At 35.1% G+C, this 18,513-nt stretch overlaps 1 protein-coding gene across 2 annotated transcripts in view; it reads right to left on the minus strand.

The window, feature by feature from the left end:
- The window catches only part of FCHSD2 (FCH and double SH3 domains 2), a 256,434-nt gene that overhangs the window by 45,710 nt on the left and 192,211 nt on the right, over positions 1-18,513 (minus strand). The window contains exons 10-11 of one of the 2 annotated variants that reach the window (XM_087433411.1): positions 12,063-12,158; positions 10,674-10,745 (exon numbers count right to left, since the gene is read on the minus strand). In XM_087433411.1, coding sequence (XP_087289537.1) covers positions 10,674-10,745; positions 12,063-12,158 — 168 coding nt within the window. The remainder of the gene's footprint in view (positions 1-10,673; positions 10,746-12,062; positions 12,159-18,513) is intronic. The other variant, XM_004433967.3, reaches the window with a different exon arrangement.

The following is an 18,513-nucleotide window of genomic DNA, read 5'->3' on the forward strand; positions in this document are numbered from 1 at the left end:
AAATTTTAGAGTGAGAAGATCTTAAAAAACCGACTTTTGCAAGGTCACATAGCCCAAAATTGTTAAAGTATAATTTGATAAACTGAACTAAAACTTAATATTTTTGTTGGGGAGATTTGTAGGCAAAGTTGAAAAACTTTTACTCTATGCAGACATTTCAGCTAAACCTAGATTATATATAATGATAAATGAATTGAAATAGAGCAAAAGAATCAAAATCCAAACCTAACCAACTTTACATTTACATTTTATATTCTGATTCCTTCTTTGGGCTATTAGAAATCTGGGAACCAACTTTATTGTTATATTTTGTTTTGTAAAACGATCTAGGCATTTAAATTTATATCTGTCCTCAGAAGTCAGGGTTTAAAATGTTAAACCCTGGATGTGGATGAAAATACAATCTACATTAGCCAGAGGAATCTGATGTATGAAGGTAGAAAGGTGCACTCTGAAAAGCCCAGGTAAGCTTTTAAGGCAGACAGACCTAGTTTCAGACCTAGTTTCAATCCTCTATGCCATTTACTAGCTTTATGATCTTGGCATGTTAGTAATCTGAGTCTTAGTTACATCCAAAAATTAGTGAAAATACCACTTAGCTCATTGGAGTTATTAGGATAAAATGAGGTCATATTTTAAGCATTTTCTTATAGTATCTATATATATTATTGGATAAATGGTAATTACTCATGTTAAAGACTCAATTGAAAATTACTTGAAACAAAAAAATTTTCTCATTATTGTTAATAAAAAACTCCAAATAATTCCCAGGTTCTCGATAGCCCAAAGAATGAATCAAAAATAAGACTGAAAATATATTGAAAGATCTCAAAGAGAATGAACTTGCAGGGAGTAGAGTAGATGAGACAGGAGGCAACTGATGGAGAAACTTCATTTTTATTACTGAGTGACATTTTAGGAACAGGTAAATAGGTCTACAATGTGCACTGGCTGCAGATAGGCCATAGCCCAATGTGCCCACACAGAATCTGTACTTTATTACTGATTATCTGTGCTTAAGAACTGGGGAAGTAAAGACAGGGCTTTTTCCCCATTTTCTATGGGTTTACTATTACTCAGACAGGAGTGCCCAATGATCAGGACAGACAACAAACGCCACTGATTGGGAAATGCGATTTTGGGATCCTCTGGGTAGGGAATGACACATAACTAAAATTCAAGTTAATTTATCTTTTTCACAAATTCTGAAATCAAGCAATTGAAAGACACGTGGAAGCTACCTATAACACAGGTCTAGATGAATGAGAATTTCACAAGGCGAACACAGCCTAGGGTGTTAAACAATACACAGAGAAATGTTCTAATGTCACTTCTACTATCAAATATCAATATAAATTAGGATCTAGTGAAGATCATTATCTTTTAAGATGGTGGTATTAGCAGTGGTTGATTCCAGCAAAGGAATACTGCTTTTTAAAAAAATGTTGGCTAATTTAATCTTTAGTTCATTCTTTTAACATTTTTCCTTTACCTCTTAAAAATGTAGTTGAAACATATAAAAGAATAGTAATATATATAAACTATTAAACACAATAACTTAAAGAACACTGTTATCTTCTTGAAACAGAATATGAAAATTTACAAATTAAATACCAAACAGCACTGTGGCCTACCTCTAGAAAAGTTCACTTATTTAACTTGATTATTTTTAAAGAGGCATATATAATCATATAACAATTCTCAGAATAATAGTAGCACAAAAATAATTCAAATAAATTACAAACTGAAGGGAAATGCTACAAAAGGACTTTCGTATAGACGTTTTAAGTACAGGATAGGTAGTTTTTCATTTGTCTGTGGCCGTTTGGATGACACAGATCTAAGTTAGCTCAACTAAATGGGATTCTTGAGATCTTGGGAAACATCAATTTTAGAAATCACACAAGTTTTAGTAAAAAAATTTCAGAAGCAGATGGGTCTTTTCCTGGAAAATAAATGTCAGTCTAAACACAAGCCTACGCTTTTGAGTACTGTTCCCTCTGGTCAGGGTAACTTCCCTATCTTTTTTGTCTACAGACAAAGTTCTAGTCATTCTTCAAATCTCAGTTCAAGTGCTACGTTCTCTGTGAAATCTTCCCTGACTTTTCCATACAGACTCAGGGGCTCCTCCACTTTTGACATATCTCCATTATATTAATTCATTCATTTGTTAGATGTTTATTGAGTGGCTACTGTCAGGCAGATATCACATTATACTGTGACTGTTGCATGTATGTTTCCTGTTTGTCTTCAGGCAATTTGAGGGCCTGAGTAGATGCATTCTTGGCATCCAGCACGTGCCTAATAGTACACAGAGTGCCCTCAGTAAAGGGTGGTTACACAAATATAACCTAAGGCCCTGATTCTGAAGTGAGGGCCAGGCCACTAGATTATTAAAATGGTGCCTCCAGAGATGACAAGAGAATCAACATACTGAATTAGAATCAGTTTCTAACTGATGGAGAGTATTTTGTGTGGGGAAGAACAGAGGAGAAAGGGAACTAATTTATTGAATGCCATGCATTTTAATACAGGTTCTCAAAGCTGACTAGGATTAAGATTCCTCTCCCACTTGTACAATAAAAGGTCTCCTTCTTCATGTTTAAATTCCCACTACAAAATCCATTCAAAATGGATGACTGAGGAAGGAAATTTTTTTGAATCTCCAAATTAAGGAATTTTTATAAATTTTATTTGTTCCTTAAAAAGTAGCCATTGAAATCTGAAGTACATTTATTCCTCAAATACATTTACATTGTACATATATTTACTCTCCAAAGAGACTTAGCTGTGTCATCCTGGCTGATGTACTTAAGCTGAAGGGCCTCAGCTGCTCTCTGGGCCTCAGCTTCCTCACTTGAAAATCAAGACATCTGAAGATGAGATGAAATCTCGGATTCTTACTAGCGCTGCAATTAATTTTAAGAGAACAAGCAGGCTCATGCCTTGGCTGTAAGCAGTGGCAACACCGTGTTTCTCTGGGTAAGAGACCCAGAAATTATGCTATTCTACTGCTACTGCTCTGAGCTGCAAATTTCTTTTTAACATTATCTGAGAGCCTCTGTAAAAAATTTAAAAATATTCTTAAAACATAATTTTAATTTACTTGGAATTTTAAATTCATGATAGGGTATAACTTTAGGCAGTACTGGAAATGAACAATTTAAAAACAAGCTATTTGATGGGAGGTGCAGGATGTCAAGCTTCTGAGATGGTCAGGGAGTACAGATACTCCCATGGATATTAGATATCCATGATATAACACTGAATGAGAAAGAAAAGTTTAAATTTCAGTCTGTATATTATAAATCTACTTATCTAAAGTTGTGTATCCACATCTATATAAGCATGTACCTGCAGGGAGATATTCAGAAGGATACTGACCAAAATGTAATCAGTGGTTACCTTTGAATAATGAGCGTTCAGGTGAAAACTTTCTTTTTTATAATTAGAAACCTATAAAGCTACATTAATTTTGGAAAAAAAGGGTATCATTTATTGAATATTTAAGCTCTGTGCTAACTGCTTTACATATGTTATATACGTTATATCATTTAGTCCTCAAAACAATCCTAATAGAGAATTTCTCAATTTATGGGTGTGGAAATCTGGGCTCAGAAAGGGTACGTGTCTTTCCCAAAACCACTTAGCCAGTAAGTGGTGGATCTAGAGCTGGTACTGAGATCTCTTTGACTTCAGATTCCTTGCTATCTTTATATGACCATACTGTTTTACTAATTGTTCTATTTAGCCAACGCTAATATTAGTAACATAGAGACTGTAATATTGAAAAAGACATTGCTAAAACACAAATTTCCTTTCAATGAAATTTTGTCAAGGCTTTTACTTAGAGCTAAGACATCTTTTGATTTAATTTTGTTTTTAGAGAAACAAAAGCCAAAGTGTTTCAAATGAGTTTAAGGCTTTCAGAGACTAGTAATGTTAAGTTTTTAAAAATTCCCAATATTTTTAGAATATAATATTAAAACATAGTCTTTTACAAATTTATAAAGTTATTAAATAACTTTACAGAACTACACTATAGAAATTAACAGTCCAATATTCTTGAAATATTTGTCTTTACATCACCTTAACTACTTTGTCCTTAGATACCCTCTCAAGATAGGATTTCAGTTCATTTTAAGGTTAACATAAGGATTTCAGTTCATTTTAAGGTTAACATAAGAAGGTTCAAATAGATATCTGAGCCTGTGTGCACAAGGGCAAAGTGAATAGGAATAAAAAAGCTGATTTTCACACAAGAAACACAGTCATTTTTCAAATCTGTAACCAAAATATAACCATTTGAAAGAGAGAAAAAGAGATGGTCATGTAGGATGAATGAAAACCACTAACAGTAAAATACTAGCATTCCAACCCAATTTCAAAAAGATAATGTTGGGGTTGTCATGCCAATATGATATGCCAGAAACAACCTTCTTATTAACCGTTATTCAAGGAATTTGCACTACTTGTATTTTTCAGCTTATTGGTAGATAAACATATTGTGTTAAATATTTGATCCATCTTATTCTTTATGAAATTTAATAATATACTGTTAATTATTTCAAGAAAGTTAATTATTATTTGCTCTCAAAAGGACCTCTTCAAGTAAAAAGCATCTGAATCTTTGTAGATATTGTATTCCTAGCACTCGTGTTTATACAGGTTCACAATCCTGTGATTTTGAAATTCAAAATGCTCTGAAAATCACAGGTTTTTGGGGGTAAGCTTGGAGTCAAAACTCATTTATGGCAAAATCTGACTTGAACTAAAGAGCGGTTATTTATAGTTTTTATTTATTTCACTTGGTATAAATATTCAAATGTTTTGTTGCAAAGATACTGTGTTTAATAATGGGGTGCTTCCCCACACCCTCCTCAGGGTGTTATGCAATATATGGCATATGGATCACCTTTCTAAAACCTGAAAAATTCTGAATTTTGAAACACATCTGGCCAAAGGCTTTTGATAAGATATCGTGGACCTCTAAGTCACGTGTTTTAAATATATCACACACCTTGGAGAGAAGCGCAGCAGTGTTCCTCATGAGACATAATTTTTATTTCGACGATGCTTAGATAGCAGCTCTTTCACTCAGAAGAGAAGTGGGAACTCATCTGGATAACTGGGTTAGTGTGCCTAGCCTCTCAGGGGAGTAAAGTGGAGGACGATTAGTGTGGCTTGAGCTTTTGGACATTTCTGGAAAATCCTGGATGACTGAGGAAAAGGATATACAATTCCAGTAAGGCTGGGGTGAGGAACTGATGAGAACTCTGAGAAAGAAGGACCTTTCTCTTGTCTTGGCTTAGAATACCAAAGGTAAATCTAAAAGAAAAATATGTCCCTGAATTATGACATAACAACAAAACAAAAACCTTGTGTCTGGTACTCTTTAGACTTTCTAGAGGCATGAGTGAATGCCACAGCGCATGAGGAGTGTACCTTTATTTTGGTAGCTCTTACAGAAACTTTGCTGTAAGAGCTATAATCACAAGCTAGAAAAAAGTGCAATTCCAGGCTCCTGCAAGTCAATACACTCCCAAGGCATCTATGGAAAGATGTGTGTATCTCTGGATGGTTAGAAAAGGCACCAGACCAGGAGAATGTCCTATTATATAGATGGTAAGTTTTCTATGAAGAGCAGGTAAGTCCTTTTTGAAAGGCTGAACAACTTAGGACAGCCGGCTTTGAACACCTGTCACCTGTTGATTCTGGAGAGCAACACTCATGTCTATCATCAGAGCCTTTTCATTTTTGGATACTGTGGCCAGTGTATGTGTTAGGAGGATGGTGCCTATTTACCCAGCAGGAAGATTTTCACAAATTCTCTCTCACAGTACTTTCATGTTTATGAGCCACTGCTATATGCAATACAAGATTTCCATCAGCAGAAAGAGCCACTCATAACAATGAGAATTTTCAGGTAAATTCCCTGCATGGTATATTAACCCCAGACAGTCTTTTATAGACAAAGGCAATTTTTGCTAAATATTTATTTTTTCCCCAGTTTTATTGAGAAATAATTGACATACATCATTGTATAAGTTTAAGGTGTACAGCATAATAGTCTAATTTACACATATTGCAAATTTTTTAATTGATGCATAAAATGTCCCATGTAAGTGAAACTTTAACATGCAAAACTCCTAAATTACATCAAGTGGTATTTTACTTAATTGTTAATCTATGGAGGGCAGAATTAAATTTCAAAACTAGTGGTTAAAATAACAGGAAAAGATCATATATCAGAAATTTAATGTCAGCTTTTTGATATCTGTCAAGATCTTATTATTTGCAGTTCAGAGAAGGTAAAGAGGAAAGGTCTTCTCACTCCTACCAGGAAATTTTGGGGAAAAGTTTTCTTAAGTTTTTCCTGCCCATATAGATCATACTTATCTAAGTTTTGTGGCTGTGTGTCTTTCCCACATTATTTCCCATCCCAGGCTGACCTTGTCCTGTTTCACAGGATGTGAGGAAATGCTCCCGAAGGGCACACATCACTAGTTCTCGTAACGGAAAGAAGACACATGGAGACATATGTAGGGCAGAGGTGCTGAAAAATGTAAGTGATGCACTTATGATAAGAACAGTAAGAGTGGACACTAATTGTTAGCTTCTGGCTACTGTTTATTCCACACAGACTGCCTGTTAGGCTAGTAACTGTTGAAGAGAGGGGCTGATGAGATTTATGTTGTGGAATAAAATAGGAGAGTAGAAGTCCCAAGGGACTTTCAACTCAATAAGCGAGTTGAGAGCTGGGGACCATGACTGCAAAAGTGTTGCAAGATTTCATAATCTTTGTAATGTCTTCTGTATTTGATATTTTGGTATTTCCTGTAGTAATTAGGGATAAAACCTAAAAAAGTGAAATACGTTTGTCTTGTGGAAAGACAGGAAAAAAAAAAAGAAAGGCAGTCAACATTTATTCTATATCTACTATGTGCCAGGCATTGAGTCAAATGCTTACGTATCTCCTTTAATTTTCAAACCCAATTAGGCAGTCATTTTACATATGAGGAAGCTAAATCAGAGAGGTTAAATATATATAAATACGCAAATAAAATAAACACAGCACATGGCATAGCTAGGATCTGACTCCAAAGCCCATGATTCCTCATGTATCACACCTGTATGAATCTCTAACACAAGTACGACCCACGTGACAGCTGAATGACTCTCCAAAACTGAGATCCTAATAAATGTACTTGTCAATTCTCCCTTACAGAATATCCCTTTTTTTGGGGGGAGGGAAATTTTAGGGTACATTCCGTATTCTTCTCAGAATAATCATGCATTAAAAACTTTTGTTTCAGCAAAGAAAGGTGTACTTGACTCTTTCTAGAAAGGATTTTTGACTTTCTGGTATCATCTGAGAAATGGTATTTGAGAATATAAAGAAAGGGTACTTTAGAAATCAATAACTCTATATGGAAATATAGACAAAGAAATCTTTCAGTATTAACCATGAGACAGCTACTAAGTTACTACATCAGACAAAACTTGCCACTGATCACTGTCACTTGTAACCGTCTTATGGTTAATACTAAGATTCCCAATTTAATTCTATGGCTGTAAGGAACAGACATAATTGTGGCTTTATAAAACCATTTCCACCACTTCCTTTTGGTATATCATTCTAAAGCATGAGTCACAATAATCATATATTAAAAGAAAAACGAATTTTGATTCATCAGCAGGTAATAAAAGACAAAAAATCAAAAGAGTGCAATAATTTTAAGCCTTAATTAAATTCTGACAGTAATATTGTGACTAAATGTTTTCAAGTGGACACTTGGGACTTCTGTAGGGAGAATATTAGGATTGGAAACAGATTATATTAAAAAGTTTAAAAAAAATTTTAAGACAGTATATGAAAATATTCAGAAGAAAATAAGTTAGATTTTATCAAGGTAGTAACTTTAAACGTCCTATGGCTTTCCTAAATATATCTTACCTAAAGCCAGATCAAATATTTCTTGAACATTTTCTACGTAAGGCAAAGGCATACGCAAAGTATATATAATAAATATCTATTGAGTGAATGAAAAATGAATGTGTTAAACCCATAAGCAGTTCAAATTTTTAGTTCAAATTATAAAATTCAAAATGAAATTAAGGAACAATACTGTCCTACAGGGATAATCCATCTGCAATGGACCTCATCATATGACTGTCCTACTTGAAAACATTCCGTAGTTCTCCATATACTACTACATGTAAAACTCAAAATCTGGTTGCAACCTACATTTATGGTGGTGTTCAACTTCTCCCTTACCACCCCCAAGACTACTTGCTATTTCAAGTGTAGGTAATACACTTTCAAACTTTTCTGGCTCCAACACTTATTAGCTGAGTGACCTAGAGCAAATTCCTTAATCTTGGTTTCCTCAACTGTAAAATGAGGATTAAAAATAGCACCTACAATATAGGGTTGTTGTGAGGATTAAATGAGTTAATAAGGTAATGCAATTAGAAAAATGCCTAGCATGAAATAATGCTCAATGAATGTCACCTATTTTTTTTATTATTTTCAATTGTTCTTTTCACTTCCTGACATGTTTTTCAATCACTGCAGAGTAAACTTCAATTCTTCTTCAAGATCTAATCCATAATGAGAAGACAGACAATCTAATCAAAAAATAGAAGAAAAATATGAGAACAGACACTTTACCAAAGTAAATATATTTATCACTAATAAGCTCATGAAAAGATACTCAACATCATTAGTCATTAAGTTAATGCAAATCAAAACCACAATGAAAGACTATTTCACACCCACCAGGATAGCTATAATCAAAGAGACAGACAATAACAAATGGTGGTGAAGATGTGGAGAAATGAGAACCCATATACAACAGTGGTGGAAACGTAAAATGGGGAAGCCACTTTGGAAAACAGTTTGGCAGTTTCTTAAAAAGTTAAACTAAATACACCATAGACCCAGCAACTCAAGAGAAATGAGAACGCATTCATACAAAGACTTGCACACCAATGTTAATAGCGGCATTATTCATAATAGCCAAATGTGGGTAACAACCTAAATGTCCATCAACTGATGAACAGATAAACAAAATGTAATATATTCACACAATGGAATACTATCCAGCAATAAAAAGGAACAAACTATTGATATATTCTATGACATGACCGAACCTCAAAAACATTATGCTAAGTTAAAGTTAACATTAAAGTTTAAAGTTAACATTAAAGAAGCAAGACATAAGAGACCACACATTCTATGATTCAATTTATGTGAAATGTCTAGAAAAGGCAAATCTACAGAGAAAGAAAATAGATTAGGGGTTTCCTAGGGCAGGGGACTAGGGATCAACAGTAAATGGACATGAGGGATCTTATTGGGATCATGAAAATGTTTTAAATTATTTATGATGATGGTTGCACAATTTGGTAAATTTACTAAAAATCATTGAACAATACACTTGAAATGGATGAATTATATGACATGTAAATGGGCCTCAATAAAGGTGTAAAAAAATTGCACTACATAAGGTTGCATTAACTGCACTCATCACTGGACATCAATAGCATTCTATCCTATACAGCACTTGCCTTATTATATTTTACTTATTTGTGTACATGTCAGTGAGCTCATCTAGTCCCGGGTGTGTAGCCTAACATGGAGTAGGTAGCCTCAGTATCTATCTGAGAGATTGGCACATAGACTAGGGGCTCAGTGTCTGTTGAACTGAAACGCGCTTCAAAATAGGATAGGAACAACAGCAATTTCAGAAATACAACAGAAGATGGTGCTGATTAGTCCTTCCTACATGTCCTACATTCACCTGGCAGGAAGAGTGAGCTGATGAGCACCAACTGGAGCTCTCTACTCTACGACAGGCTTAGTACTACCAACTCTAAGAGGAAACCAGAAAATCAAGTAAACAATGGCGCCATTTTCACATGAAAGGACAGTACTAGTCCATTCTGAGCAAAAATAATTATTTGGGATTTTATTCTTTGTGGGCAATAAGAATACTTAATTTACAACAAATTCTTAATTTATAACAAAATAAAAATTACATGCAAACATATTTTGCAGTTAAAAACATTTTCAAAATGATTATTCTAAAGACTTTTTAAATGGTTGACAATCTGGGATGATTTTTATAAAAGTATGGGCATTTATCTTTTTTCATTAGGAAAAAATTAACTGCTCCCCAAATGCTGAACAATTCTTCTCAGAAAGCAGAGTAGCAAGCAGAAAGAACATTAATATTGCCATCAGGAGAGTAATGTGTCATTAATTCACTCTATGACTTCGGACAAGTCTCTTTTGCTTTCTAGGCTTCAGTTTTCCCTTTAATAAAAAGGCAAGATTAGCTCTAAGGTTCTTTCTAGCACTCCTGTTATGGAAAACTAAGGTGCTTCAAACAAGATGAAAAATGAGAAGCTCAATCTTTTCACTATAATCAGGAAAGGAAATCTCTAACTTACAAGGGAAAACGGAAAGCCCTGGCTTATGCATTCAGTGGCCCCTTATACGTGTGTGTGTGTGTGTGTGTGTGTGTGTGTATATATATATATATATATATATATATATATATATATATATATATATATAACTTTCATCCCAATACCAGGTCCCACCCGTCATTAACATGCAAACCCACACATCCCATCCCTCACCCTTGACCCACACCCCCGTATACCTCAGCTATGGTCATTCTCAGAGCACTGACAGGGGAGAGCTCAATATCCACCAGTTGGGCGGCTTTTAAACTCTGCCCAGTAAAGATTGCACAAGGACAGAAAACAGCATAGAGTTAGAATTTTAAGGCAAACAGGGACATGCAGCTAAGAACATTAAGCACAGTGTCTAGAAACAAAGAAGGATTTGGGGTTATAGCTGGGCTTTGGACAAGTGAGATGAGAATCACTGTTATTCTGATTTTTCTGAGGAAAATGGGCAAAAATAAAATAATCTCAAGTTAGTTGCAATTTTAAGTCAAGCTTGGCAAACTCGTCCATATCCTGTATCTTCTAACGCTCTGCTTCATTCCTCCCAGGTTTCAAAGAAGTCAAATTATAGGACAATGTCACTGAGTCATTAAGCAAAAGCTGACAGAAAAAGGCACTACTACAAAGGGCAAGTGATATAATCTAGAGGGAAATGCTTTTTCCCTACATTTCTTTATATAGCCACTAACAGGGCCACTTAAAATTTAGTAAGAAAAGTAATGAAGATATCTCTGGCAAAGGTTTCCATCAAACTGATACAATTAAATTCTGATATCATAAACTCCTCTGGTTTTGATTCTAGCTTTACCAACAGACTTTACCAATATAACCTAACTTCCCTCTTGGCCTCCCTACATTGAGACAATGTGCTAGATATGTTAACACATTCTAACATGCTAACACACAGATATGTGCTTTCTCATCCTGTAGAAGTTAAATATATTTTTTTTATGTTATCAAATTAGCATTTTGGTTCTTTTTTTTAAATTCAAAAATAGCAATCATTTTTCACAGAATAAACTCAAGGATAAAAATGTATGATTAATGTTTGCTTTTTAAAAATTGCCAACTTGGCACTTGTGTTAATACTTTAACATTCTAAGAAATCTGAAAGGAATTATAAAGGGCCTATAATTTTTTATAAAACCAATCAAAATATTTGCATGCACATATTCATTATTCTATTTATAAATTCTATTCTGGTTAAAATTTAACCACTAGTTTCTTTGGAAGGATATACATGTGAAGAATTTCATGGGTAGTAAGTATAATTTATATTTGAATTGAAAAAAAACTTTTATTGAATATTTTCTTTTTCCCTCAGTTCAGTTTTCAGATTTTAGGTAACCTGTCTTACAATTTAATCCTATTTAGTAGAAAGTTGTTAGCATAAAGATACTGGGTGTGTTAGTCACATTTTAGAAAGAAGAAATGTCAGTTTCTCTGCATCTCTCACAGTTTTGTTATAAAATTAATGAGACATACTCAGTTTTTTCTATCTGTCTTTTCCAAGGATAACAGTTATTTGAGTGCAAACATAGCTTAAAAACAAATGAAATGAAGATCTGGAATTCCCTTACAGTATCACTGTCACAAGGCTGGAACTGGAAGGGCTGGGGTTTGTGAAATACAGCATTCTCTTGCAAAAACAGCTGAAGATTATAGTCCCGTACCACCTAAAGAGAAAATAAAATATCTTTAAGTCTTTAATAAGGTTAACATGTCCAGTACTACATTTTAAAGTTTAAGACTTATTCTGCTGCTCTCCAAAAATGAGAAATCCAACACTACGTGGTCAAAAAGAAATGATAATTATACTTTTTTTTTCATTTGAGATAATAGTTGTTACTCGTGTGTCCTATTTTCTCAAGAATCTAAATTTGGAAAGTACTAGTTTAGAAACTAGACCCGATTTTGGAACTAGACAAGATGCAATATCTTAAGACAGCAAGAAGATAGCTATTACACAAAAAGCTATTCTTTCTAATGGGGGGAGGTGCAAACAGGGAAGCACATTAGGCTATTAGGTGTCTCCCAGCTCTAAAGTTTCGTAGGCCTCTTCAAGTCTGCTTTATGGAGATTGCCATCCACTAGGAAACTGCCAGATAACCTCATCTATAGCACAAAATAGTATTTTTATAGTATTTCTTACCACCTTTTCTAGGAGGTTACATTCTAATTACCATTTAAAGCATACCAAGAAGATAGACAAGAAAGGAATTTATACAGAAGCGAAATTCTGATACACAGAAAGTAGCAAAACAAATAGTACAGAAAGACAGCCATCTGAAAAGAATTCATAGCATCATAGACCCTGGGAAAGAACGGAAATCAGCAACATATGATTGTGCAGAAACTCATTTTCTATTTTTGCTACACTGCTTACCCTTTACTTATCTTTCATTTGCGGTATATTACAGCTCATTAGCACCTCTGCCAGAGGATGGGCAGAAGAAGAAAAAAAAAGTTTAAAGCAGCTCTGTAGCTATACTGTAGTAGTCCTGGGGAAAGGGCTTATTGAGGAGATGGAAAGAATAGGAGGTGTATTCTGCATTTTATTTACCAGCAAAATCCCAGTTCTCTATTGCTCTCTCGCCCCTCATTCAACAGACATTTATTGAGAGAATTTACCAGGCCCAATGTTAAATGTGGGGGAATATAGAGATGAATAAAGATAAACAAAATTAGTGTCTTCGAGGAATTTATAATCTGGAAACTGGGAGTACCAAACAGCTTACACAACTAAAATACACTATGAAAGTATGTGGGGGGTAATAGGAGAGCATAAAAGAGGGTGATATTTAATCCAGACTGAAGAGGTGGGATGGGGCGAGGAGTGGTTGGGAGAATTTGGTCAGGGAAGGCTGGCTGAATAAACATATTCTAAAGGGGAATGTGTTTTGTTCTTTTCTCCGATTCCCATTTTAAGCTAGAATAGCTGGGAAAGCTCTTGACACAGCCCTGAGAGCCATCCAGAAAAGCTAAGTGGATCATCATTCTAGTTGCCAAATCTATCTTCTCAAGTACTACAAATCATTTTTTTTGAGAGGGAAGTCTCAACCTTTTTAAAATTTTAACTTTTTGTTATGGAAAATTTCAAACACATATAAAAGTAAACAACAGTGTAATGAATCCCCACGTACACATCACCCAACTTCCAAAAACATCCCCTCATGGCCAATCTTGTTTCATCTACAAACCCACCTACTTCTTCCACCCCCAATAACATTGAAGCAAGTCCCAAACATAGCATTTCATCCATAAATATTTCAGTATGATATCTAAAAGACAAGGACTCTCTTAAAAACATATCTATATTAAAATTTACAGTAAATACTTACGAAGCAACCAATAAGTGTTCAAATTTCCCTGATTGTTTAATATTTTTTTCAAGTTTTTCAAATCAGTATCAAAATAAGGTCCCCACGGTGCAATCGGATGGTGTTGCTTAGGTTTCTTTTCACATATAAGTTTCTTCCTCCATCTTTTTTTTCCCTCCTTGCAATTTATTTGTTGAAGATACTGGGTTTTTTTCTGTAGGGTTTCCCACAGTCTGAATTTTTTTGACTATATCCTTGTAGTATTTTGTTTCCTGTATTTCCTACAAATTGATGCTTGACTGCATTCAGGTTTTTGTTGTTTTGTTCTGGCAAGCGGGTGTTTACTTCCACAAGAAGACGTGCCTCTTACTTGCCTCTTTTTATGATATTAACAGCTGTAGTAGGTTGAATGGTGGCCCCCCCTCCAAAAGATATGTCCATGTCCTAATCCCTAGAACCTGTGAATGTTACCTCATTTGGATAAAAGGCCTTTACAGATGTAATTAAGTTAAGGATTTTGAGATAAAGAGATCACTCTGGATTCCCTGGGTGGGCCCTAAATCTAATGATAAGTGTCCTTATAAAAAACACACAGAAGAAAACACAGAAAGAGGAGCCAATGGGACCATGGAGGCAGCGACTGGAGTGATGCAACCACAAGCCAAAGAACGCCTGGAAGAGGCAAGGAACTGATTCTCCCTACAGCCTTTGTTGGGAGTGCAGCCCTGCTGACCCTTTGACTTCTAACTTTTGGCCTCCAGAACTTGGAGGGAATCAATTTCTGTTCTTTTAAGCCACCCAGTTTATGGTAATTTGTACAGCAGCCCTAGGAAACTAATACAACAGGCCTATGATGATAATGCCTAAATCCATTAGGGATTGCAAAAACTAGAGATTTTCTACTTTTTCTATCATTCCATCAAGGAATTCTATCATTGCCTTTTCATTTATCAGCTGGAATACTTCTGTAAGAGAAACTTGCCAAGTCAATTATTTAGTTACTTTGAGGTACAGTTCGTATAAGGCAGGACAAATGCTTAATTCTTTTCCTAGCAACCGCCAAAGAATGACCAATTATAGCTTTAATAAACTATTATTATAAAGTCATAGATTTAAAAATATTCAATGTGTTTTTACCACCATTACTGATGCTAAAATTATCTCATCTCTGGTTAGCAAGATCACATCCTGAGTCCTCTTGACATGACCTAGTAGTTTTTGATAGTTTTTCCGGTTTCCTTGCTTTCTATTATGACAAACTATTTAAGGTTTATCTTATATATTTCATGGCCCTGACCTAGAATAATCCTATTTTCCCCAAAAGCACTGTTTTTTGTTTTGTTTAAGTGAGTAGGAGAAGGTATTTAGAAAACAGGATCTGAACATTAGAGGTGCTGGGTTAGTCACTGGTTCTCTCTCTCTCAAACAATTTCTTTTAAAAGGAAGCTGCACAGAGGTCCTGTGCACTTCCCAGTATCGGCATCCTGCAAAATTACAGCAAATATCAAAACCAGGAAATCAACACTGATACAAAGCATAAAGCTTATACAGATTTCTCCAGTTATACATGCACTCATTTGGGGTATGTGTAGAGGTCTTTGCAATTTTATCATACATGTAGCTTCACATAACCACCATCATAATCAAGATGCTTAACTGAACCATCACCCCAAGGTTCCCTTGTGCTACTGCATAATAGCTACAGCCACTTTCCCCATCCCTAATTCCTGGAAAACACTAATCTGTTCTCTATAAATATGTTATTTCACAAATGTTATATAATGCAATCATGCAGCACGTATCTTTTCGAGATTGCCTTTTTTTCACTCAGCATAATTTCCTTTAAGTTCATCCAAGTTGTTGCGTGTATCAACAGTTTGTTCCTCTTTATTGCTGAGTAGTATTACATAGTATGGACACACCACAGTTTGTTTGATCCTTTACTCATTGAAGGTCATTTAAGCAGTTTCCGGTTTTTGGTTATTATGAATAAAGTTACTATGAACATTTGTGTACAAATTTCTGTGAGAAAATAAATTTTCATCTTCTCTGGGACATATGCCTAATCTCTCTCTCTTTAAAGGTGCTACTTTATTGTATCATTGATGTACAATAAAGTTTTATTGATATGATAAGTTTCAACATATTTATACACCTGTGAAAATATCACCACAATCAAAGTAATGAACATATTTCTCACTCTCAAAAGTTTCCTTACTACTCAGCCATAAAAAAAGACAAAATCGTCCCATTTGCAACAACATGGATGGGCCTGGAGCGTATTATGTTAAGTGAAATAAGCCAGAAAGAGAAAGACAAACACTGTATGATCTCACTCATATGTGGAATATAAACCAACACATGGACAGAGAAAACTGGACTGTGGTTACCAGGGCAGTGGGGGTGGGGGGTGGGCACAAGGGGTGAAGGGAGTCATATATGTGGTGATGGACAAACAAAAATGTACAACCCAAAATTTCACAATGTTAGAAACCATTAAAACATCAATAAAAAAAAAGAAAAAAAAAAAAAGTTTCCTATCCCCATTGTAATCCTTCCCTCCAGTACCTTTCTGCTCTCCTCTGTCATTCCTTGTGACAACTGAGAGCAGGCCTTAAATCTTGTTACTGATGTATCCTTCAGCACCTAGCACAGGGACTTTGCCTAAAGTACCATTCAATAAATAGTTGTTGAAGGACACCTGTGTATCCCACTGCAATACTAGTGATATTAAATCTTCCAATCCGTAAACATTTATTATTTCCATTTATTTAGGTTGTTTTTAATTTCTTTCAGCAATGTTTTGTAGTTTTCAATGTATTAGTCTTTCACCCCCTTGGTTAAATTTATTCCTAGGTATTTTATTCTTTTTTTTGTGAGATCAGCCCTGTGTTAACATCTGCCAATTCCCCTTTTTTTTTGCTGAGGAAGACTGGCCCTGGGCTAACATCTGTGCCCATCTTCCTCCACTTTATATGGGCCGCCACCACAGCATGGCTTGCCAAGCGGTGCGTTGGTGAGCGCCCAGGATCCGAACCGGTGAACTCTGGGCTGCCTCAGTGGAGTGTGCGCACTTAACCGCTTGCGCCACCAGGCCAGCCCCTAGGTATTTTATTCTTCAGATGCTATTGTAGTTGGAATTGTTTTCTTAATTTTCTTTCAGCTCATTCATTGATGGAATATAGAAACACAATTTGATTTTTGTGTTTTGATCTTGTACTTGCAACTTTTGTTGAATTCGTTTATTAGCTCTAGTACTTTTTTTGTGGATTCTATAGGGTTTTCTATATATAATCATGTCGCCTGCAAATACAGATAATTTTACTTCTTTCTTTTCAATCTGGATGCTTTCTGTTTCTTTTTCTTGCCTAATTGCTCTGACTAGGACTTCTAGTACAATGGTGACTAGCAGTGGTGAAAGTAAGCATCTTTGTCCTGTTCCTGATCTCAGGGGAGGAAGCCTTCAGTCTTTTATCATTATGATATTAGCTGTAGGTTTTTCATAAATGCCCTTTATCATGTTAAGGAAGTTCCCTTCTATTCCTAACTTGCTGAGTGTTTTTTATCAGAAAAGAGTGTTAAATTTTGTCAAATGCTTTTCTTGTGTCTTTTGAGATGATCATGTGGTTTTTTCCCTTTATTTTATTAAGTTTACTTTTTTGGCTAGTCTTCAAAGTATTAAGAAGGGCAATACTAGACAATTTAATTTCCAAGGAAATACAGAGTAACACTTATTTCCTGAATTGCTACAAGAGCTACATTATTAATTGGTATGAGTTTTCTTATGCAGACAGAAAGCAAGCACACAGAAACAAACCATAAAGGCCAGCAGAACTACCTTTGGAGTTACAGTCCTAGAGAAAATATCTATGACAACATCTGCTTCAGTTACATACACAAAGCATTTCATAAAATATTAAGGAAAAGAGCAAGCTTCATAAATAATTAAAACTAAACAAGCTCCTAGGGCCAGCTATTTCCCTTTAGGGGATGAAACTGAGAGAGAGCACTGTAACATTTACAGTGTGTCAGTATGGATTAACTCCCAATATCTTTGAGAATGTGTACAGTTACAATTTGGATATGTGGGAAAAAATGGATTTCCCCCTCAAAAGACAAAGTAATAATGGTGTAGAATAAAAACCTGAAGGGTTTCAAACTTCATTTTGGGTGATCAGATCACTGGGTTGCTTTCAGTAGCATAACAAGAGCAGCAGAACAAGCTCTTTGTAACAGAAAAGCACATGGCATACAACTTGTCGGTGTGAGCTCTTCTGGTACTTGGAACAAAAGGGCACATCTCTTAGCTACATCATCCTTATTAAATTTTTATTACTACCACTTTCAATCTAAATGTAAGAGCATCTCATTTATTCCTCATCCCTGGGGAGCAAGATACTCATATGAGTAAATGCAGAGGACAACGAAAGCTTATCTTCTTATGTGTCCAAATCAGTTTATACATTTTTAATTCAATTCTACAAAAATACACAAGCTAAAGAGATAATATAGTATAGTAGTAGAACAAGGAAAATATTATGTGTGAGTGTGTGACTTCAGGCAAGCCACAACAACTTCCTGAGTTTTTTTCCTCTCTATAAAATGAGCATGATAATACCAACCTCAGAGGATGTGCTAAAAACTTCTGGAAAACTCTTAAGTGCTTTGTGTAAAATATTAGCTATTTTCTAAGCCTATATGTTGACCTGTT

The sequence above is a fragment of the Ceratotherium simum genome, chromosome 7, assembly GCF_057802395.1.
Source record: "Ceratotherium simum simum isolate JZ-2026a chromosome 7, ASM5780239v1, whole genome shotgun sequence".
NCBI classification, from domain to species: Eukaryota; Metazoa; Chordata; class Mammalia; order Perissodactyla; family Rhinocerotidae; genus Ceratotherium; species Ceratotherium simum.